Below are 25,435 nucleotides of genomic sequence, written 5' to 3'. Positions count from 1 at the left end.
TGCTCCCTAGCGGACACAGTGGTCACTACACCACAACCCGTAATGGCTGGCTTTGGTTGCCACTACTGTGAGGAGGGAAGGATCTAGCTGTAGCTCGTGACCCTCTTGAAGAGTTGAATGGGGCTGTCAAGTTCAGAAAGGTTGGGGACCACTGGCCTAGGGGATAAGTCACTTTCGCACACTGGCAGCACTTTTCTCATGAGAAAAAAAAAAAAAGGCTTCAAGCATATTGAAATACAATACACCACATTCTTGTCTCCCAAAAGGCAAACATAAGGAGACAGTCAGGCGACCCCAATTAGCACATTGTCAGTGGATCCCACCACAGTAATCTGATACAGATACATTATGGGTGGATAAATGTATCATAGAGATCCGCTGGTAACTGCTACAATGTTGAAACCGTTCTGTAAGGCTACGTTCGCACAATGAGCTTTTGGTGCATTTTTGATGTTGCAGAATTTCTGCACCTATTATTTAAATTGTTACTTGTTTTTTCTTAATTTCGTTTTTGTGTATGTTTTTTCAACATGCGTTTTTATCGCGTTTTTGACGCTGCAATTTTTGTCTCTTTCAATAAAGCTGCTTTGTTTTTGATACTTCCTGGTGTTTGGCTTTGACAGAAGTTTATTGATATACTTAGGTACAGATTGAATGCGTTTTTTATGTTTTTCTGCCATAGAAACCCTCTTCGCCCACTTTTGTCACACTGATAGCAACACCGCAGATAAATGCTAGCACAGGCTTCCAGCATCCGTTGTTTCAGATGCTGCACATCTCGTATCTTCCCACATAGACAATTGCCTTCAGATGACCCCAAAGATAAAAGTCTAAGGGGGTCAGATCGGGAGACCTTGGTGGCCATTCTACTGGCCCACAACGACCAATCCACTTTCCAGGAAACTGTTCATTTAGGAATGCTCAGACCTGACACCCATAATTGATAGTATGGTGTGGTATATGGGGTACAAAGACAGTGGGGCCATTCTTCATCAATGGAAACCTCAATGCCACTGGTTATCTGAAATTGCTACATGATGATGTGTTGCCCTCTTTATGCACTGAAGATGGAACGTTCCCTAAGGTTTTCCAGCAAGATGGTGCACCAACACGTTATGGGTGTCAGGTCCAAGCATTCCTACAAGGAATCTGATTCCCTTAGACTAGCATTTCTTCTGCGGTGTTGCTATCAGTGTGTCAAGAGTGGAAGAAGAGGGTTACATTGACAACCCGACACAATGGGCAGGACTTTGAACACATTTTATAAGTCGTCATAAACTTGTAAATAACTCATGAAAGAATAAAGTTACTTTAAAACCCAGCACACCATTGGTTTTCTTGTGAAATTCTCAATAAGTTTGATGTGTCACATGACCCTCTTCCCATTGGAAAAAATAAAGTTGGATCCAAAATGGCCGCCTTAAAAATGGTCACCATGGTCACCACCCATCTTGAAAAGTTTCCCCCCTCCCATATACTAATGTGCCACAAGCAGGAAGTTGATATCACCAACCATTCCCATTTTATTTAGGTGTATCCATATAAATGGCCCACCCTGTATATGTGTATTTATGTGTAGTCACTGTACATTGAATTATGGTGCCATAGATCAGTGCCAGCAGAAAGCCCCCTTTAGTTTTTTGCTGTGTTTTGTGCATTGCTGCTCTGCACTCTGACTTGGACCCAGTGTTTTATACCATGTCCTACTGAGTCATAAAGATCTTTGGTTGCTAAAACATAATTTTATTTTCTAACTGAAAAAAATTATATGAATTTTCAAAACAATTATCATTATTCTTTAATATAGCGACAAAAGAATCTCTGAGCTGTGGTTCTGTTGAGGTGTGATAAACTCCTGCTGAGAAGTGGGAGCACTGTTCACTGGCAAACAGTTTGACCCTGCTTTTTATTCTTTCCTCCACCCCTGTGTGGGGCCCCTAAATTAAGTGCTGTCATTTCCAGAATTGCTCCTTGTTTCATAGATTGTTGCCACACTCTGATCCTGATTAATCTTAATGGCACCGAATGCTCATCCTCTTTCCGAATGTATTTACCATATTGCAAGATGCCACAGCCATAAAAACAGAAGAGATCTAAGTGGTGGTTTTAGTTTCGGGGTCAATCATCAATTAGATTTTAATGGCATAATCATTTTGAAAGCATACTTATGAATTTATAGACACTGTTTCCGTGGCTGCGCTCCTCCTACATGTCCTACTGCAAGTAATATATTTAGCCATGAGAGGATGTGGGTGCAGCAGTTACTATAGTGCTCAGAATATCACCTGCTTCTATGCAACTTTTGCTTTTCTGTTTGTGAATTGCATTAATAAATACTTGCATTCACTCCAAAAAAATTCTGAAATGTATTCTAGCTTTGCATTGTGTTGTTCTTCTGTTATTCATTCCATAAATGTGTGGATAAACTAATACAGTGTATGTCACGATCCCACCGCTCACTGTGGCCTTGGGATGCAGTGAGTGACCACTCAGCGGATTGCATTGGCATGCCAGTCTGTTAGCATTGTGAGTGACAGCTTGCCCATCCTATAGTATGCAGATGCGTGCTGGGCTGTCAATTTTGTGTATGGTATTTGTTTGCAGTCCAATTAGGCCGGATTTGCTGAAAATCCTTCAGGTGTTGCCTTTTTAAAGTGATTGCTTGGTTATTTAGCTGGTTGCTATGCTGGGACTTTTGCCAGTCGTAGCTTTTTGCTCAGTGGTGTGTTTGTACTGTGCTCTGAAATCTGATATTCTGATCTTTGTTGCCAAACCTTGGAGCTGCCTTTTGACTATCTATTTGTATTACCCCTTTTGCCTTGACACACTCTGACCTTGGAATTTTGACCCTGGACTACCCTTTTGTCACTTCCCTCTGTTTATGACGTACCCTCCTGTCGTAGAGAAAAAATTAAATCTATAAAAACATCTTTGGAGAGAGGACATATCACCCTCAAATTGAATATATGGGATTAATTATAACTGGGGAAGTGAAAAAGAGCTGGCACTTCAACCTCCATTGAAGTAGGGATCCCCTGTCGTGAACAGGTAATTACAGCATAGATCTGCTCTGAGAACCAGCCACCAATGCTCGGATTCATTTACTGAGAGGCTAGAGAAGTACATTTCCATGGCAAGAGCTTCCTCTGCTCAAAGCAATGATCGCAAACTTTCGGGAGCCAGTGGTCCGTGATTAATATTGGGTTTGCATTGATTTAATATTTATAGGAGATATATTTTCAACATTGTAGTGAAGGGACGAACATATCGCATTCACTCACATCACTGAAAGGCCATTCTAATCCCTCCAACTTAATGGATGATGCTATTCATTCCATGTTTCATCTCTGTAGAAAGGTAAAGTTGTGATAGGAAACACAACGGCAATATCTACTGTCTGGACCTCCGGGGGTGAAGATATCCTGCAACCAGCCCCCATATGAGCTGACCAAGGGGAGGTATGAGCGTGTAAACTTGATGTAATAAAAATCAGAGATTGGGTTTCTGTCATTGTTCATTTCTGGAAGACACAATTCTCTGTGAGAGTGTTCCAGTTTTCCTAAACAGAGCTCTTCTCTCTGTAAAGATAAGAGCCATTTCTGCAACATCAGATTTAGTACTTCTGTTTTGTTATTCCTTTTTTATTGTATGTAATTGTATGTTCCTTATTACTTTGTTCACACTTTGTAACATCTTTGTATATTTTTTATAAACACTGCCTACGTTTCCGGATTAAATATATAAAATGTAATATCTCTATTCCTCTTGCTCTGTGAACCACACCCCTGAAGCCATACGCTACCTACTACCTATAATGGGAATCCAATTGGCCTGTATAAACGATTGATGGTGGCAGATAGTGGTGCTATACGTTATTGTTGAGTTGGCAGTGACCGTATCAGAGTATATATACATATGTTCCAAGCATTGGAATTGAAGTTTTATATACCATATGCTCACTGTGAGTTCCCCAATAACTGGCCTAGTAGTGGAATCAGCCACGGCCTCGTCCATCACTCATCAGTCAATTGCGTAGTTGGCTTAACGATTTGAGACAGCGGATTTCAGTCTCCCTGACAAATTGGTAGCAATGGTGGGATCTGGGTGATGTCTCCGGTGTTACTCTTGACACCTCCTGACTTTTGACCTTCGGCTCCTTGACTTACCTGACTCATGGCTTGTCTGTGAAAAGTGACTCAGCATCACAGTGGGATTATTTGCCTTGTTCCCCTACGCAGATTGGACAGTGTCAGGGTTAATGTAGACGGCCATTTTTTCGGTCTGAGTGCCATACGTCAAAACATCGGATCACACTCGGACCAATGTTAGTCTATAGGGCCGTGCACATGTCCGATGTTTACCTTAGACAGAGTCTGCTCGAGGATTATATCACAGCGTGCATAATTTGCATCCAATATTCAAATCACACTCGCCCATGCAAGTCAATGGGTCCTTTGGAGAAATCGAATAACACTTTTGTGGGGAAGGTGACTTGACGGACAGACGTGTCTGGTGGGGACGGTTTGTGCACCAGAGACGGAGATTGACAGGATAGAAGGGTGACAGCTGGGAAAGGAGGATAGGAGAGTGCAATACCTAGAAGTGACCACAAGATGGCAGGGGGGAGCAGTTCAGGACTCAACAGCAGCTTAGTTATGGGGGGCGGGGAGATAGGAACCCAGGAGGGGAATTCCCAGTGAGAGAGGGGATAAATAGAACTGGTTGGGGTTCCAGGTAGGCTAGTCACGGGAAGAGCTCGGTAGAAGACAGCGAACAGAGAAGAGCTCGACCAGGGGGACTGACAAGAAGGAAGACAGTCAGGGGGGTGGCCCTAACCCGACGGACCGCAGGACAGACGAAGCCCCGGGGGTACCGATTGGACGACGACCTCGGGCAGGTGAAGCGCTGGCGGTAGATTGGTCTAGGACAGCCCCAGCGAAAGATCCGCGAGGAACGTTACTTCGACTGGAGCAAAGGTGCAGGTACCCGGGCCTGGAGACAGAGAACTGTAAAGTGGCTGCGGTGCGTGGCTGTGGTCGTCAGGAGGACGACGAATAAATCCGGACCTGTTACTATTGAAATTTGTCTCCGCCTTGTCCTTGCATCGCCTGGTGTCTGTGTCATCTGAACAGGGTAAGCAGTGGCCCAACCCCGGCCCCTACCACACTTGGACGACATTCGAGTGTGGCCCAATTTTCATGGACTGACATTATGAAAAAGATTGAGATTTTTTTTTCCTCATTTTCTCGTGATCTGAGAAAATCAGATCACACTATGATCATTCACCGATCAATTGCTGATCAGGGTCTAATCATAGTGTGATTAGCATAATCAGCACGATTTCCTTGGATGCGAGAAAATACGGTCTTGTGACCCTAGCCTCAGACTATGTGTACTCCACTGCCAAGGTGAATGACAGCAATAAACTGTTGACTTTATTCATATTTCGATGAGGAATAACGGGAACAGCCCAACACATTCTAAAAAAAGAGATTTCATGCAAAATACAAGTAGCCAACAGTTCCACTTTAGCATATTACCTTTAAAGTTGAATATATTGTTTAATAATAAAGGAGAACTGTAATGCAGCCTTGTTCAACGTATGAAAAAAGGAAAGACGCTATTATGATGCATGGAAGTGCATTGGGTCAGAAATAGTGATGAGCGAACGTGCTGGGGTAAGGTGTTATCCGAACATGCTCGGGTGCTAACCGAGTGTCTTTGGCGTGCACGAAAAATATGTTTGCGTCCCCGTGGCTGCATGTCTCATGACTGTTCGACAACAGCAACACATGCAGGGATTGCCAGGACATTTTATTCGAGCACGCCGAAATTACTCGGTTAGGAATTGCCTGACAAACAGGCAATCCTTGTATGTATTGCAGCTGGTGAACATGCAGGGATTGCTTGTTTGTTAGGTGATCCCTGCATGTCTCGCTGCCGTCTAGCAGCCCCGCGACATGCAGCCATGGGGAACCGAACATATTTTTCAAGCACGCCGAAGGCACTTGGTTAGCACAGGAGCATACCCAGATAACACCTTATCACAGCACGTTCGCTCATCACTAGTCAGAACCTCTGTTGCATTCACCGAATGTAAGTCCCATGTATGACATCAAGACATAAATTGCGGAGAATTAATTACAGTATGGATAATTTACATATGTATTAGAGAATTGGTAATAATTCTTGGCCATGGTATATCATTTTAGTAGGTGTCAATGTATAAACATGCGCAGTGGCATCACACTATTCTGTGTGGTGTTGCATGACAGCAATGCTTAAAAACACTCCTGTACTCTGGCATCCAACATACAAGATTTTTTTAATTGGATTTCAAATGTGCTAGTGATGAGGTACAATGGAAGCTCAAAGATCTTTATCAAATAGGTCCAATTCCAGAGGTAGAGGTCCTTGAGCGAAACATTTTTTTGGGGGAAGCTCATATTATGGGTAGAATAAGTGACAGGTAAATAATAGAAATCATATTACATCTACAGTGTAAAAAGATTACAAAGATTATGATAAAAGTATGGCAATCACAGCATAATCACTTTAGAAATTATCATAAATCACAGGTAGTAAAGCACATTACCCTCACAATAGTCCTCATCAGGTGGAGACCCCTAAATGGCAGAGGATTTACAGCGACCCTCCAATCTAGGACTGGAAAATGACTGAACACTTCTCATGTATAGTAATCACCCTATATCAGTGTTTTTCAACTCCAGTTCTTAAGACCCACCAACAGGTCAAGTTTTCAGGATATCCTTAGTATTGCACAGGTGATAATTTCATCACCTGCTCAAGTATAAATTCCATCACCTATGCAATACTGAGGAAATCCTGAAAACATGATTTGTTGGTGGGTCTTAAGGGCTGGAGTTGAGAAACACTGCCCTACCTGATGCCATGCATTTGCCTCTGCTGCCCCCCCACTCAGACATCCAACGATACCTTTACATGGCCAGTCCGTTACCCCGTTACTGAGAGATCAGCGTTCGAATTGATAGGCAAATGAGGCTGAAGAGCTATGGTAGATCTTAAGTCTCTTTCACTCCAGCTCTATTCCCCGCCCTGAACCGCCTCTTCCTGCTTGATTGACAGTTTCTTTGTCTGATGTCACACAGCGTAGAGGCAATCCGTTAAGCAGGAGGAGGTGGCGCTGGGTGAGGAAGTGAGCTGCAGTGACAGAGGTTTCAGATCTGCAGCCTCATTTGCTTATCAATTTAATCCCTGATTTCTCAATAACAGAAGTATGGACTGTCTAGGTTAAAGTATCACTGGACTTGTCTACGAAAGCGCTTTATGCGCATCTAAATAGTTTTGGGTATGGATCCTGCAGACAGATTCCTTTTAAAGGTTTTCTACCAAGTTTTTAAGTTATCCTCTATCCATATAATAAGTAATAACTTATTGATCACCATATGTACAATGGTCTCCACTTATCCTAAGAATGGAGTTTTGAAGAGCTTTATCTGAATGGAGCAGAGGTTGAACATGCCCATCTTTACTCACTTCATTGTCTATGGAACTGTCAAAAATAGCCAAGCCAAGTACTAGTTGCTAGAAATGAGCGAACTCAAACTGTAAAGGTGTCCAGTGCTGAACACCAAACACTTCTACAGTAAGTCCGTTTTACAGTTCTGGAGTCCTGGGGGACGTGTGAGAGAGAGATCTTCCAGTTCCAAAGTTCGGATCACCATTGATTTACATTGGGTTCAGGTTCAAGTATGGATGCAGTTCTGGAACCCAAATCGAACTTTGGATTAAAGTTTGATTGAACCCGAACTTCCAGGGGGGCCTGCTCATCCCTACTGGTTTGTTATGTTAGGCAGCCCCATAGACAAGGCAATAGGGTTGTGTATGCTCAATCTGTGCTCTTTTCAGACGGGATCTGCTAATAAGGATGATCTGACCTGTGGAAGTTCGAGTATGTCAGTTCGACCTACCGTAACTTTAGTCCAAAGTTCGGTTTGGGTACAAGAACTGTACCCAGACTCTCTCCCTCTCTTAATTTTCCTCTCTCTTTCGTCCTCATACTCTTTCTCTCTTTTCTCCCCTAACATCAGAACTGTAAGACAGACTTCCAGAAGTCTGTGTTCTGGTTCATTCATCTCTAGTCCTGTTTTTGGGATAAACAGATCTTAGACCACATTAGATCAGTAACATATCCCATATAATTTAAGGAATATTCACCCTCCAGAAGTTCATATAGTTTGAGTTTCACTACAATGCAAACGGATGCTGTCTTTAACCCCTTTCTGACATTGGGCGTAATAGTACACCAATGTCGGACACCCTCCCTTTGATGTGGCCTCTGGCGCTGAACCCACATCTTTTCCAGCACGTCAGCTGTTATGAACAGCTGACATGTGCCTCTAACAGCCACGGGTGGAATAGCGATCCACACGCGGCTGTTAACTAGTTAAATGCCGCTGTCAAACTCTGACAGTGGCATTTAATATGCTCTTCCGGCAAGTGTGCTGGAAATCCCGCCCATCGGCGCCCATGTCACATGACTGTGGGTCGCAGATGGGTTGGCATGACAACCAGAGGTCTCCAGCAGACCTCTATAGTTGTCACTGCCGAATTGCTATGAGCACCGCCCGGTGCTTGGTGCTCATAGCAAGTCAGCAATTCTGCTACATACAGGCGATCTGATCATCGCTTGCATGTAGCAGAGGCGATCAGGTTATGGCAGCTTCAAGTCTGCCATGGAGACTATTTAAGGCAGCATGGCAAAAGTAAAAAAAAAAAATGTTTTTAAAAAAAATTCAAATCAGCCCCCTTTCGACCCATTCAAAATAAAACAATAAAAAAATCAAACATACACATATTTGGTATCGCAGCGTTCAGAATCGCCCGATCTATCAACATAAACAATGTCTGGTGTCTATGAACTCATAATGACCTGGAGAATCATAATGGCAGGTCAGTTTTAGCATTTTTTAGTGAACATGGTGGAAAAATAAAAACAACTGTGGAATTGCACTTTTTTTCCAATTTCCCCGCACTTGGAATTTTTTTCCCCCGTTTTCAAGTACACGACATGGTAAAACCAATGGTGTCGTTCAAAAGTACAACTCGTCCCGCAAAAAAAACAAGCCCTCACACGGCCATTTTAACGGAAAAATAAAAAAGGGGATGCGAAAAACGAAAATTCAGGGGTTAAGTCCTGTTGGAATAGTACTTCCTTTACTATTCACCATTGGGTTTTTTGTAAGATAGTGATCAATGTGCCTGATTTTATTTATCAGAAATGTCGCCGCTCTTGCACATTGGTTGTGCGTGGTATTGCAGCTCAGGCCCATTGAAGTGAATGGACCGAAACTACTGTATGCCTCAGGATCTGGATCAGTGTAATGTTGTTTCTAAATAAAAAAAAGAAATATTCATTATCTAACTCCCTCCTAAAGGTTCTTACAGAGCGTCTCTGCAGAGTTTGGAGTGGGGAGCCCCCTGCGTGACTTTCTTATATAACGGGGGGCAATCTCCGCCCTGCAGCGATGTTGCTGAGATCTCACTAAAGGTTACAAATTCTAAAAACCTACAAAATGGAAATGAATAATTGATATAAATAAGTGTATTAAGCGGTTACTCAAGCGTGACGACAGCTGTGGAATGGAACAAAGAGGCTCTGACAGGACGCTTGTGAGTGGGATTAGTGGTCTGGGGCGACATATTTCCCAGTGTTGCTATTTTCAGGTTCCATTTTTACGGCTTAATGTTGGCTCTCCCCTATTTCACCGGGACTCCTAAGGGGTTAAGAGAAGCTTCCGCTTTGCTTTGTGCATTCTCATTGGTTGTTCCTGTCCGGGGAGGATTTAAATGGAGCAATCGGGTTTCCTTCCACATTAATGATCAGAAGCCGCAGAAGGATGATGTGATGGTGTCATCTGGTGGCGGCACAAGGGGCATCCTGGGATTAACAAACACAACACTTCCGATGCATCGTGACTCTTCACTTCCATAAATAAATAACAAAATATTTTCCCCATAATTTCCTCTGTGCAGGCGAGATTAACCCTGCATGTGCCGCGCGGCAGTTCCAACCATATTTCTTGCCTTTTTTTTAATCGTTGTATCTGTTGGATTTACAAATATATTAGGTAAAGTCCATATACCCCTCCCAGATCTCAGCGATCATACCCTTTCCCACGACCAGATCACCTCGTGCCCTGTACGCCAGTGACATTCTACATGGACGTGACCCTAAAATAACAGTAGTCATCAGGCAGTGCAGATATACTCTGTCACATCCCTCCATGTCTCGCCTTTCCTTGGTTGTAGTTATCAGCACTCGCACACACAGGCTGCGGTTAGGATGCAGCCCACATACACAGCAATGCTGCAGGCTGCCCTAATGCAGATTCCCAGGGTTGATTATGGTTGGCCAACTGCAGGGACCATGACAATAGAATGACAGGGTTCTCTCTTAAAGGCACAGTACACTTCAGAATAACCAGTGAGACACTTTCTTGTTCTGTGTTGTAAGAATGGTGTACGCCACAGCGACACAGGCGACGTTGCATGAAGCAATTGCTGACATTTTTCCAGATTCTACAAAGCTGTGTTATAGTCTGCGCAATGTTATTGGGGTTTTACATTTGACTTTTTCAATAAACAAATAAATATTTTGTTTTCAAAACTCCATTTTTCTACACATATTCAGAAATGAAATATCCCCTGTAAATATGTGTTTTTGAGTTGTTGCACATTCTGTTCAGCCACTTTTCTTCATTGCATCTATATATTGGGAAAGCTGGGTGGAAACCCCCGGCTCTTGTCATAAATTAAATAAATACATCTTTATTTTTATATAGCGCTGACATATTCCGCAGCACTTTACAGTTTTGCACACATTATCATCACTGTCCCCGATGGGGCTTACAATCTAAATTCCCTATCAGTATGTCTTTGGAATGTGGGAGGAAACTGGAGAACCCAGAGGAAACCCACACAAACACAGGGAGAACATACAAACTCCTTGCAGATGTTGTCATCTTGTCATCCAGCTTTTCCACCCTTCTGATTAATCCGATCTTACACATTCGTGCTCACATCTTTTCATAATTGTTGTAAACTTGTGATTCCTTTCATCACCAGGCATAGACCCGATTCAACAAAGCTTTCATGTCAGAATTCTGGCGTAAAAGCTTTGAAAAGTCGCAACATTTAGTCCCAACTCTGACGTTCCACTAAGTTTTGTGACGTTTCAAAGCTTTTACCCCAGTTTCTCCCAGCTCTGACGAAATGGGCAGAGCTCGAGTGGATGGGGTCATGGCAGGACACAACAGCTTTGGCATTCCCTACTCCAGAAATCTTACTCCAGTAGCTGACTAGAATGAGAATTTTGGTGTGGAGCATGGAGGTGCTGGACACTTGTCAGATGCTCCAGAGACATGAAGAGACGTGCCCCTCTTTATGAATCAGGAGTATCTGACTACAGCACGTCCCTTCATCAAGACCAGCGTGAACAACTCCAGTGGTGATGAATCGGGCCCATAGTTCTGTATCACAATTCTATACAACCTTCCAGTTGTTCATCATCCATAGGCCCCTGTAGGGTTCTACCATAACTCCATATGCCTTCCATTCATGCAGAATCTAACAGAACTAAGTTGAGCGTACTCCATCCCTACTGGGTTAATAAGGTGATCGAGTCTAGAAGACTATTCTTCAGTGCAGAATACCATGTTGTAACGCTTTGTCCTACAGAGCAACATGAGGCAGCTAACGGGGTGCCAACTGGTATGTTTTGGGCACCACCATAAAAAATAGTGCACATCTATTTTTAATTACACCCTAATTACGCTATTATCATAGTGAGCTAAGTCCTTTCCCTTTTAATGTAATGTCAGTGTGCTAATATACTCTCTGATTGCTGACTTCTCCTGTAACCAGCACCATTACGCTGCTCTTCTGAGCCACGTGAAGGCAATTCAGACACCCCAGGTCACACTGCGCCCTCTGTGACACAGAAGTGCCTTACATTGTAAAAGAGACTCCAGGCACACACGGAGCACAGAGTGAGCAGGAGGGTCAGAATCACCATCACGTGACTCCATAGAGGAGCGTAACGGTGCTGGATACAGGAGAGCAAGCGATCAATGATTTTATTAATTCAATGGGTAACTGTTCTCCTTGCGGAGAGTGACATGCCAAGCCTGACAGGCCAAGGTGAGGAGACTTTTAAGCCTTGCAATGCTCCTCTGGGAAATATGCAGATTGTCTCTTCAGAGAGGAAGAGGACTAGAACTCTAGCGCCACCTACTGGAAGTAGGAAGCCTTAAAGTCAATATTCAATTAGGCTTTTATCCTACTTCATGTGACAAGGCTTGTTAGAGGGTCAATATTGACTTTTAGAGTCGCTACTTCCAATAGGTCGCACTAGAGTTCTAGTCCTCTATGATGAGGCAACTTTCATATATTAATACTCTGACACTACACTAACATTTGCACAGGTTTAGGGAATAAAAAAAATAACTGGAGTGCTTCTTTTTTAGACTAAAATAATAAATTGTAATAAATAAAACCAATGAAAATTGACCCTAACAGCACATTATAGGATCCTGCACAGCTTCAGTTGGTGCTAGATCATTGGGACCCATCTTGGTCACATTGGATTGGATTGGTCATCTGGTGGGAAAGTCCAACACTGGCTATTAATATCAATAATGAAGTTTTCCAGCATTTTTGTGTGGGTGGCCTATTCTCACACATTGACTGCTAATCCTGAGTATTGGCAATTGGTATTTTAGTCCTTGAAAACCTTTTGACCCTTACTCTTGAAAAATATATTTATTTATTTTAATCATTTATCTAGCGCCATTAATTCCACAGCGCTTTACAGAAATGATTGGCACTGTCCCCGATGGGGCTCACAATCTAAATTCCCTATCAGTATGTCTTTGGAATGTGGGAGGAAACTGGAGAACCCGGGGGAAACCCAATTAAACATGGGGAGAACATGCAAACTCGTTGCAGATGTTGTCCTTGGTGGGATTTGAACCCAGGACCCCTGCACTAAGGTGCTAATTCTGCCACTGTTTCTGTGAAATTAGCTACTGGAGAATGGCTGGTACACATAGCAGGGCTCCTGCCAAAAAGATTTGTCCGTTTAACCCCTTAGATGTTGTGGTCAGTAGGGACTTGGCATCTACGTTGGTTAAGCAAAATAGATGATGCATGTTGCATCTTATCAGTGGTGTGCACCTCGCCAGAAATCTTACTCAAGTCAGAAAGTGGAGTAACAGTTCTGCTATTAGAAATGCAGGAACTTTTCATTAATTTATTGGGTGTGGCATAGCCACACTGTATCCCATCCTGCCTCCTCCCAGCCCTTCCCAATTTGGTGGCGGTGCGTCAAACTGGTACCAATAGAATCAAAAACTTTGCAGCTTTTCAAAGCGTTTTACTTTGAACTCTTTTATGAATCAGGCCGTAGTGTGGCTACTTTTTTATGCCTTTTACACTAACATCGACACAACATTGATAGCTACAAGCGTAGATGGAATGAAGGATTTATTACAGAGTGTCAAGATGGAACGCTCGAGCATGAGACCACTACTCAACACAAAGATGGCAAATATTGACTTCTGCCAGGTGCGAGTGGGACACATTTAAGATGGTCGGCGATAAACTGGAAGTTGTAGAGGACTTCCACCAATGCAGCAACGACAACAGAAGTCAATAGAAGACTAGCTAGGGGCAAATAAACAATGAAGTCACTGGACAAGCTCTACAAATCATGAAATATTTCATGGCGATGAAGACACCGCTTGTACATAATTTGGTCTTTTCTGTGATAACATAGGGATGCGAAACCTGGACAATAAAGAAACAAGACAGAAGAAGAATTGACTCCTTCGAAATGTGGTACTGGGTAAGGATGCTATCAATACCATGGATTGTAATAAGAACAAACAAATCAATTTTGAAACAAATCAAGCCAGACATGTCAATCGAAGCAAGAATCACCAAGCTACCACTTGCCTACTTTGTATACATCACTGGAGGAGGACATCATGCTCGGAAGAATAGAAAAAGCAAGGCAAAAAGGAAGAGCAGCAACTCGGTGGCATGATACTATGCAGATAATAGTGGAGAAGACTCTGGTGGACCTATCTAGGCCTGCACAAAATCGATCTTCCTAGCGTTCATCCATCAAGTCACCATGACTCGAGAACAAGCCGAAGGCCATTAAAAAATAAAATAAAGTATCGACACCTTGCAGTCTTTATTTGACTTGCTCTCATTAGTGTGGGGAATGTTTAATCAGTTATTGCCTGAAGATACACAAGCGATGTTCACTTTAGCAGTATACAAATTTTCCACGTGATATATATTTGTCACATTTTCATTCACATTTGCTTGTAGGGCCTTTACCAATGACATGACAATATTGCTAAGATTGCGCATCTCAGACGGGCTATACTGTCCTTTTTATGTCTGCTGTAATGTAGCACATCCAGTAGGAACATTCAACAAAAAGGTATATAGATTATCTGGCAATGGGCCCGTAAGATCAAGGAAAGAGTTAAAGGCTCTGTTGTAGTTACTTTATGGTAAATTGATCCCACTTTTCTTTTGTGTAAAAGCAGAGTGAAAGAAAATCCTGCCTCTGACCATCCATGAGACACCTGGGCTCTTGCATAATGATCTGTCATTTTGTGTTGAGCCTTTAAGTGGCCCTCAAGGACTAGAGTTTATATTACAAGATGGTATTATCCAGACCGATTCTGCACTTTCCTTTTATTTACTACAGTACTTTTTTTTTCTTAGCAGAGCTGGGTTTGTAAACGCAGAGTAGCCCTCAGTTTGGATCCTGGATTAAAATACAGTCTTGAACGGAACAGCTATTTTTTTAGAGAAGGCGCTGTCCGTTTTTTTGCCGCAGACAAAAAATGTTACTAGAGACATTTTTTCCAGACGCCGAAATGAAACATTTAGCCGGATCCGGCGAAAACCGGAAGAAACGGAAGGCAATGCGGCACGATCCGGCGCTAATACAATTCAATGTGAGAAAATAAGATCCGACAGCAGCTTTCGCCGGATCCGGTCTTTTAACAAATAGCCGGATCCTGCCTGTGGAAAAAACCTGATGTGTGAAAGTAGCCTTATCTACGGTGCAGCGCAGAAAACCCACAGTGTGAATCTATCGCCCCGTTGTGCTTCATGCAAAGGTTTGGTGTTGTACTTCGCACTATTCTGCTTTGATGCGTTAGCCAGTTTTGGAAAAGTGACTGCAAGAAAAGCAACTCATTAAGTTGTCTATATAAAAATTGCCTTTCATAAGATGAAAATAACAATTACCAACAGGGGCTGCTATTTTTTCTTTTGAGTTGCTAATAGCTGATACCTTTTATTTTTAAAATGGAAGCTTATGAAAATTTCCAATCAAAAATACGATATTACGTTTATGCGTTTGTGCCAGTTTATAGAGGTTTTTCAGTTACAAGTTGCATTTGCTAATCACTGCTAGATTAAATGTGCGCAGAGCCAGAGTCCCATTGATTTGAATAGTGAAAGCAGTCGCCAGAATGTCAAGCAGGGGTCCTTTGACCCCGGTTCTCCCAATAGCGGAGGATCCCTAATGCATTTATGGATATATTTGGTGATAAGCCATAAATGCATGATATGGGACTATCCCTTAAACTCTTGGAGTCTCACATACAACCATATGATGTATTGTTGTGTTGTGTAAAGAAAAGGACATCTGTAACCTGCTGATCAGCGCCGATTATTTCTACAGAACAAATGTATTCCGTCAGACATATGCAATTTTAAAATCAATCATTTCTGTTATTTTGACTGTGATGTTAATTATTTCACCATCTGCCCTAAAAGGCGCTGCCAGCCCGGCCCTTTGTGTGGCAATCTAAGGCATTTGGCGCCACCTAGTGTAAGAACGTCGAGCCATCTATACGGCTGGGTGTATACTTGACTTTACAATTGCGTTTCTGCATAAAAAAGCTGCATCAAATCTGCAATGAAAAAAAAACCTACGTAGGAGGAAAACGGAACAAAAAATATTGCAAAAAAGGAATAATCAGCTGAGTTTGCTGTTGCTTATTTGGATGTGGGGACCTGCAGAATAAAATGCAGTAGGAAAAATGTAACTTTTCTGTACGTAGGAACATGGCCTTAAAGATCTAACGCAAGTTTGGATTCAAATCATTTGGGGACCACTTTTCTGAAAGTGGAAAACTTCTTTGATTAATAGGAATGAATGTACATTTAGCATTTGCAAGATTTCGCTAGTTTTTCACTGCCTCTAAATTCTGACAAGTTCTTGTTTTATTTTTTCAGATGCAGTGACTGTGGCGTATCCTTATCCCACCGCTATTATGAAAAAGATGGAAGACTGTTTTGTAAAAAGCACTATTGGGCACGCTTTGGGGGGATGTGCCAAGGCTGTTCGGAGCATATTACCAAAGGACTAGTGATGGTAAGAAAAAAAATCCTGTTTGGTCACTTGTCTGATCAAAACTGTTGACTTCAAAAAGTCAAGGGAGTTATCACTACTCCATAGAATCATAGAATGTTAAAGTTGGAAGGGATCTCCAGGGTCATAGTGTCCAACCCCCTGCTCAATGCAGGAGTCACTAAATCATCCCAGACAGATGTCTGTCCAGCCTCTGTTTGAAGACTTCCATAGAAGGAGAACTCACCACCTCTCGTTGCAGCCGGTTCCACTCATTGATCACCCTCACTGTCAAAATGTTTTCTCTAACATCTAATCTGTATCTTCTCACTTTCAGTTTCATTCCATTGCTTCTTGTGTTTTCATGTACAAATGAGAATAATGATGATCCCTCTACACTGTGACAGCCCTTCAAATATTTGTAGACATGGTTCTTCCTGGACACGGCTGTGTAAATCTTTTCTAGGGCAATGGTGGATACACAGCAGTGATGCTCAGGGCTCCAAAGGAGATGCAATACTCAAGTCCAGCAGTAGAAAATAATCCAAGAGACTCACCTTTCTGCTTTTAAAGGAATCTGTCAGCAGGTTTTTGCTATGTAGCCTGAAGATAGCAGGAGATAGAGGCTTAAACACAGAATTCAGCGATGTGTCACTTGTCAAAGTGTGTGCTGTTGTTTACTAACTGTGAAGGATTTACCACTAAGAGATTAACATTGCTGGACTACACTAGTCCAGTAACGTCCCCTGTCTCTCTGATAAACATCTCACTGTCTACAGACTCTGTACTTGGAGAGCCTGGTGTGGGCGGGGTTAGCTTTCTCAGCTCCGCTTCATTCTAAATCTAAAATCTCTGATTGTGAGAACAGCTGCACCCAGAAATCTAAGTGATACATCATTGGATTCAGGGTCTCTTTCCCTACATCATGCTGCTCTCAGATGAGGTAACAAAAACCTGGTGACAGATTCCCTTTAATACAGAAACCCTCTTTATTTTGTGCAGAATGCGGTGCGGATGAATAACTGCACCGACAACCTATGATTGTTTGTAATGGTGAGAAATGATTGGAGACTGTCCGATAGTAGGCCATCTGTGCTGTATGTTATCTCACCGCAGTAAATGCACAAAATAAAGAAGTCTTTAGGGATCCAAGGCAGAAGAGTGAGTGTCGGGGATCATTCCCTACCACTGTAATAAACCAATGCCTGTTTCCAGAAGAAATTTTAGACTGATGCCTTATTGAAGATTTGACACTGATGTATTTTGCTTGATAGGTAGCAGGAGAGCACAAGTATCACCCAGAATGCTTTGTATGTTCTCGCTGCTCCTCTTTTATTGGTGATGGTGAGACATATGCCTTGGTGGAGCGATCCAAGTTATACTGGTAAGAAAACATTCACATCCAAGATATTGATAATCATTCATATACTGCCCGGCTAACTATCCATCTTATTTCATCCTGGGAGACTTATTATATAGACTGCACTGGTTATTTTTTCTTAAAGAGAAGCAGTTCATACATTTTTATATAAGTTGGTAGTGATATCACTGCGTAGGCAATAATACCCCAGAAAAAAGATATTTTTTATTTTTTGCAGAAATCTGATTTGCCAGTTACGAGAAATCTAAGATAGAAGTCATATGCAAATCATCCTGGAAGAGCACTGGGGGTGTGTCACTGCACTGACACTGCTTCTGTGTAGAGACGAGACACGCCCCTGGGTCGCCCTCACACCCAGGGCTGTGGGGTACTCGGCACCGGTCCTGATGAGCCTCAATGAGAGATGTCACGGCAGTGGGGACCCGGCCCGTGGCCCTGGGTGCCCATTGTAAATGTTCAGTGTGAATTAATAAGTTGTAACGCCACCTGTGGTATTCAGCAATGTAGATGTTAAGCCGACACTGCAGACAGTTCCTCTGGGACAGATGGTGTGGTTCAGCAATGATGGTATAGCCCTCCACTGGCAGGACTGTAGTCCCAGGGCAGAGTAGATATAGTGACACTTAGATGGTGTAGTGTCAGGCGCAGGGGATGTAGCAGTGCCGGGCAGGTTGACGCGGGAATAAGTGGAGGACACCAGAGCATGTAGTTCCAAAGCTTTACTCACAGTCTGTTGTGGCTCAAGAGCCCGCATCGGTGCCGTGTCCTCCGGGTCAGGGGCTCAGCCAACCTCCAGGCAAGATGAAGCACACCTTACCAACACTCCGCCAACTTATGTGCTTTTTCTGAACGTCTCCCTCATAGCGCCTTGAGTGAAGTGCTCACAGTACTGAGTTACACTAGAGTTCCTCCTGTCAGATGTTCCTATGAACTCTATTCGTACGGCAGACTGCTGTAGCCTGCTTCGGGGACTCTCTGCTACCAAGTCCCAGCTCTCTATCTCGTTGCTGTTGTGCCCCCAAGTCTGGTGTGGGAATAAAGTGATGACAAACTTCTATTCCTCCGATGTCTGTTGCGGGACCATTAGCATCCAAACAACCTCGGAGACCGGACCCCGGCCTTGCGCCTAGAACCTGGGAAGGGTTCTTCTCTAACCCCGATCCTCCGTTCTCTTCCTCTCCTTACGTTCCGTACTAATCCTTTCCTTCTTATGGAGAGTCAGGCTTTCTATTCAAGTTCCTTTCCCGTGCCAGCGGACCCAGGTCACTGAGGTCGGCTGCAACACTTCCTTCATCCATCTCCTAAACTTTTCCCGCTCTTTTAGTGCAATCTAAACTCCACCCACCTCCCATCACGCTTCGTGTTCCAAGCAGGGAGCCACCAAAGGGTGCTTTGCTACACTACTGTGTTGTGTGGGATGCAGGTTTTGGAGTGTGATCAGGTGTCTCCACCTTACCTGGATGGTGGGATACCACACCTCAGGAGGTGTAGTACCTCCGTGGCGACTGAACCCTCAGGGGCGCCACATACCCCCCCCGTTAAACACAGCACGTCCGCGAGCTGCAAGAAAATAAAAGTTGACAAATACAGTAACATACAAAATTTTATAATGCTAAACAAACAATTCTTATCTAATCTTGTCAATATGAGAGGCACTGCTTCTTGAATGTTGCAAACAATTCTTAATTAACTATCTATAGCCTAACACAGTTCCTAATTCAAAAGTGCAAGTTTTCTCCATCAACACATTTCTTCATCATCTTTCCTTTTCACATTTTCTACTTTCTATCATTAACCTTAAGTGACAACCGCTGATGCCTGGTTCGTCACTTGCATTTTTTCAAATCTTTATCCTTTTATTCAAATCTCTCAGCTCTTTATTAAAACATTCCTAAATCTTATATAAAAACTGTTCTCTAGTCATTAATACTTTCATAAGACACATTATCAAATACTTCACATTAAAACTTCAATAATTCTTATAAGTGCTGGACACCGCTCCCAGCCGGGATCTCTTGCAGTGTCCTTGGATTGGAGCCATGCCCCATGATGAGGTAGTCCTTATCTTCAAAAGGTCTATGTAAAACCAAGAGAGCACCTAAAGAGGTGCAACTATACAGTATACGAGCACAGTTCCGGATCATTCAGTGTCCATGATCTCCACAGTTCAGTACTAAAAAGCGCTGCCAATGAAACTGGGCAACAAAACTAGAAACACGGGGAAAACATCATGATAACATCATGATAACCAAAAATAGGAAAAATTAGAAAAAACAGGCACAATGGTGCAAATACCCTCCTGGGTAACAAAGTTAAGTTAGTTTGCTTTAGGTTTTGTGGGCCCCTCCTGGGATACTGGAAGCTGTTGACTTGGGCTGCTGTTTCCAGGGAAGAATCTCTTGACATCCTCTTCCTGTTGATCATCCACAAATTGCATATACTCTTTCTCCTAAGGAGTTAAATTGGTTTCTGTTGGTGAGGGTAGCATTTCAGTTGCTGCTGGTGATACATCTGCTGCCTGTGTGTCTGCAGAAACCGCAGCTGGTACCGATGGATGTTGTTCCTCAATTTCAGGTGATACCACATTTAGCAGCACCACGGTCTTGATTTTTGGCATGACATCTGGTATCACTGGCGTCTATGGGCGCTGGTAGGGGTTTTGAAATTGTGGCAAAGGGAACCCATGATGTACGGTGACACCCATCCGCTGCTCAACCTCCTCTGCTGGGACCAGAAGATGTCGAATGGGGCACGCCTGCTCCAGTCTCACTCTTTTCAGCAGGGACTTCTTCCACTTCCCCATTGCGATAAGCTTAGTGCGTCTAAATTGAGAGCATAGCTCATCTAATTGTCCCATTTGGAGTTCAAGCATGCCGGCCTCATTATAGGCAAACTCGGGGGTTAACCCGTTGGGAGGGGTGGCAGTCATACCTGGAGCTTCCCAGCGGCGCACTACGTTCACCGGCGCTGTCAGACCCAAGGTTGCGGACAATGGTGGAGCAGATGGCAGCTTCATATCTGCAGGGATCTCCAGTGGGACCTGCGCGGCTGCGCTAGGTCCAGGCAGGAGCGCGGCCTCTGCTCCCGGGCCCTCCGGTGTCTCCTCCGGACAGGCCGCGACCAGCGGTATGGACAGCGTGGAGGTGTAAACCGGTGCTGCCTGAAGAAAGTCCGGTGCAACGGTGGCAGGTACCGCCGGTGAGGTTACCAGGGTGGCAGCTGCAACAGCAGGTACCAACGGGGAAGGCACCGGGTCCGGAGGTGCCGATGGTGTAGGCCCCTCCTGGGCGTGCTGCCAGCTTAACTTCCATAATGCCTCCTGCCTCAGTCGCAGACGGGTAGTCAGCTGGGCTAGTTCCTCCTCCAGCTGCAGGCGGTTCATTGTGGAAGCCAGATCGGAGCCTTCAGTCGTGGCGCCTGGGAGATTCAGCTCAACCCCCCTTCGCTCTTCAGGCCTCCTCTCTCCTTCCATCATGGCGTCTTCTCTCTCTCCTTCTTCTTCCTGTCTCGACTCTTTTCCTGCCACTGGCTCTCGCTCCTCCTTCTGGGGGCGGTGTCTTTTTCCTACTCCTCCATACCAGGCCAGTATACGAACCTCTCGGGGGGTGGGCCATGTTGCAGTTGCATAGAAGTTCAGACAGGGGAGGCCCGGACAGTTCGCGGTCTTTTCTTAGGACCACCCATGTTGTCACGCCCCTCTTCTCCACGCCGGCGGCCATTTTTAGCGTTCATTTTACAGTCTATCAAATTTGGTCTTCTGCTCATTTCCACAAACTTTTAAGTCCAATAAATTGTAGGCACACAGAATCCGGTGGCATCGGGCTTCGTCATCCTGTTCGTGACGCCAAGTTGGGTCGCCCTCACACCCAGGGCTGTGGGGTACTCGGCACCGGTCCCGATGAGCCTCAATGAGAGACGTCACGGCAGCGGGGACCCGGCCCGTGGCTCTGGGCGCCCATTGTAAATGTTCAGTGTGAATGAATAAGTCGTGACGCCACCTGTGGTATTCGGCAATGTAGATGTTAAGCCGACGCTGCAGACAGTTCCTCTGGGACAGATGGTGTGGTGCAGCAATGATGGTATAGCCCTCCACAGGTAGGGCTGTAGTCCCAGGGCAGAGTAGATGTAGGGACACTTAGATGGTGTAGTGTCAGGCGCAGGGGATGTAGCAGTGCCGGGCAGGTTGACGCGGGAATAAGTGGAGGACACCAGAGCATGTAGTTCCAAAGCTTTACTCACAGTCTGTTGTGGCTCAAGAGCCCGCATCGGTGCCGTGTCCTCCGGGTCAGGAGCTCAGCCAACCTCAAGGCAAGATGAAGCACACCTTTCCAACACTCCGCCAACTTATGTGGTTTTTCTGAACGTCTCCCTCTTAGCGCCTTGAGTGAAGTGCTCACAGTACTGAGTTACACTGGAGTTCCTCCTGTCAGATGTTCCTATGAACTCTACTTGTATGGCAGACTGCTGTAGCCTGCTCCGGGGACTCTCTGCTACCATGTCCCAGCTCTCTATCTCGTTGCTGTTGTGCCCCCAAGTCTGGTGTGGGAATAAAGTGATGACAAACTTCTATTCCTCCAGTGTCTGTTGCGGTACCATTAGCATCCAAACAACCTCGGGGACCGGACCCCGGCCTTGCGCCTAGAACCTGGGAAGGGTTCTTTTCTAACCCCGATCCTCTGTTCTCTTCCTCTCCTCACGTTCTGTACTAATCCTTTCCTTCTTATAGAGAGTCAGGCTTTCTATTCAAGTTCCTTTCCCGTGCCAGCGGACCCAGGTCACTGAGGTCGGCTGCAGCACTTCCTTCATCCATCCCACTCAGGGGATCTTCACTTTTTCACTGACTCTGTCAGACTGACCAAATCCTAAACTCTTCCTGCTCTTTTAATGCAATCTAAACTCCACCCGCCTCCCAGCACGCTTCGTGTTCCAAGCAGGGAGCCACCAAAGGGTGCTTTGCTACACTACTGTGTTATGTGGGATGCAGGTGTTGGAGTGTGATCAGGTGTCTTCACCTTACCTGGATGGTGAGATACCACACCTCAGGAGGTGCAGTACCTCTGTGGCGACTGAACCCTCAGGGGCGCCACACCCCCATGCACTTTCAGCCTGATTTGCTTCTACATTAGATTTATCATGACCAGCACATTGTGTTTCTACAAAAAAGTGTCATTTTTATTCATGGACAATCACTTACTCAGCTATACCACTACTTACATTAAATTAAAACCTTGCTAACCAGGTTCCCTTTAAATTATTTAATACCGTTGATCACAGTTTGTACCTTTACCACTTATATAATACTCTTCAAAACATTGTCCTCATCTATCGGAATAACTGTAAGGTGCACAGGGAGGTAGTCATGGGCGAGGGTCTGTTGTTCTCCCCTACCTCCCGTTCTTCAGGAATCTATTGTGGCAGGCGGATCCTCTTCTTCCTTCGCCGCGCCCACTGCAGGTGGGCACTGGGCACATGGGGTTGGATCCTGGCTCAGGCTCCAGCCCATACTACACAGATTTTCGTGCCGTTTTCCTCATAGGGCGCCCACAATGGGCGTAGCTTTCGCCAGCCTCCGCACTATTATCTATCATTTTAACATTTCTAATGGCTGCCATCTTTGCCGTTTAGGGGGTTCCTCCGCTTTCTGAATGCAAGGACTCTAAATCCTGCGATTACGCCATTTTGTAAGGTGCACAGGACGGTAGTCATGGGAGAGGGGCTGTTGTTCTCCCACAGCCAGGCACCCCACAAGAAAATAGTGTCCCATCTGCCGTGTGTTCTGTGTGAATTGTACAACACTCACTTTTTGTCCTGAGGACTCCGTCAGCTCCGTGATTCTTGATGCAGCCGCACGGTTAACAGCAGACAAGTTTTCTTTTTAAACAGTTCAACTTTACTCAGCAGATCAAGTTCAGTCTTAGTCACGGATACCGCACAGTATGTTACGGTGGTAACAGTTCCTTCAGCCTTCGCTATCCCTCTCTTTGCTGGCACTTCTTGCCCTGGGAATGTTCAGTCAAACGCCGCAGCTCCCAGGAATCCTGACCCGATTTCCTTTTGTGAATCCTTGTCTGTTTTCCCTTTTGGGGACGAAAGCAAGCCAGGATTCTCCATACCTAATTCAGGCTGTTGGCCTCGTACATTACGGGAAGGACCACCTAAATTTGTTTCCGCCGTTCTCATGCTGCTTTCTCTCCATTTCGTATCCCACGTGATCTTCAGCCCTCTGCCCCTTAACCAATGCTGGGATCAATCACCAACCTATATCTCTTCCCAACTAACTAAACAAGGAAGTGTTAACCGTTTCTGTACTGTACCTATTTAACTTCCTGAACTAGTGTGCCCTCCATTGCACTAGCCCATCCTATCTGTATCTAATACTTAACTTATCTCCTATTCCTTATGCTGTCCCTATGTTTCATGCAGTACAACATCATAATATCATTAAAACCCATTTGAGTCATCATTATCAAAATACACATGAGTCATCATAGCATTGATATAAAACATTATTCACATTACAGCACACAGCGCACCCATTTTATTAGGAAGGGACGAAGAGCATGCTTGTCCCTGACGTACTCATACATAACTAGAAATCACAAATTGATTGCATATATTAAACACATTTATTACACAGTTCATGTAACAGGTGATTGGGAAAACTTATGGAAACCAGTCAGATCGCAGCTATCATTTTTGTATTGTGTGTTAGACTATAAACCCTCTGATCTGGTTAGTTCTTTTGTTCATGAATAAGTTAATAATTTACTGATTGATGGAATTTCATGCGAAACGTCAGACATGTGACATAACTATTCCTCTTGACAGTGGACCGTGCTACTACCAGGTTTCCCTGACCCCAGTAATTGACTCTCCGGTCTCTCGATCCCCCCACACGGTGACCCTGGTGTCTCTTCCTGCATCTGATGGGAGACGTGGTCTTTCCATTTCCATCACTCCATCATGTGCGGAGCATTCTCACACCGTGCGAGTCCGTGAGTAAGTATCTCATACTGTGTGGATTATGAACATTGTGTTTAAAGGAATGCTCCGCTCTTCTCTTTAAAAAATAAAATGCTTGCTCAAGTATATATATATATATATATATATATTTATCTGTTCAATTTTTAGCTGGTACATTGTTGGGAGAGGAGCTTAGATAAGGTGCCAGGGGTAACAATATTTGTGTCCTACTACAGACAGGGCTGTGGGGGGAGGCTCCTGCTGCAGACAGTTAACTTACAGACAGGCACAAGCCAGAAGCAATGAAAAAAAATAGGTAAGGATGATGAACTGGAAAAGATAGAGAAGATTTATTTGTACATTTCTCAGTTTCATTGTAAAATGCTACAAAATTCAATCTAAACAAAGTAAAAAAAAAATTAAGGAAGGAATTGCTGACATTTTTTTCACTTATTATTTCACTTATAACCCGCATAAGACTAAATGTTAATGATACATATCATTTCAGACTAGTAGGAAAGCGAGACATATTTCTTCTATTTTTTTATTATTTTGTCAGATGCTTCCATGGAAACCATTCTTCCTTTACTTACATGCTCATGATTAGGTCAGTTTGACCCAGCCTGATGCCAGTGGAATTTTTTTCTAATAAATAGTTAACA

The 25,435-nt window shown here is 44.0% G+C and overlaps 1 protein-coding gene across 1 annotated transcript in view; it reads left to right on the top strand.

The window, feature by feature from the left end:
• The window catches only part of LIMK1 (LIM domain kinase 1), a 137,078-nt gene that overhangs the window by 76,928 nt on the left and 34,715 nt on the right, over positions 1 to 25,435 (top strand). Inside the window, exons 3-5 of the mRNA XM_073565777.1 lie at positions 16,315 to 16,453; positions 17,704 to 17,813; positions 24,639 to 24,809. Coding sequence (XP_073421878.1) covers positions 16,315 to 16,453; positions 17,704 to 17,813; positions 24,639 to 24,809 — 420 coding nt within the window. The remainder of the gene's footprint in view (positions 1 to 16,314; positions 16,454 to 17,703; positions 17,814 to 24,638; positions 24,810 to 25,435) is intronic.

Source organism: Dendrobates tinctorius, unplaced genomic scaffold (genome assembly GCF_039654945.1).
Source record: "Dendrobates tinctorius isolate UK_male_01 unplaced genomic scaffold, ASM3965494v1 ptg000016l, whole genome shotgun sequence".
Taxonomy (NCBI): Eukaryota; Metazoa; Chordata; class Amphibia; order Anura; family Dendrobatidae; genus Dendrobates; species Dendrobates tinctorius.
The sequence above is the reverse complement of the archived record's forward strand: the minus strand, read 5'-3'. Positions and strand labels throughout refer to the sequence as shown.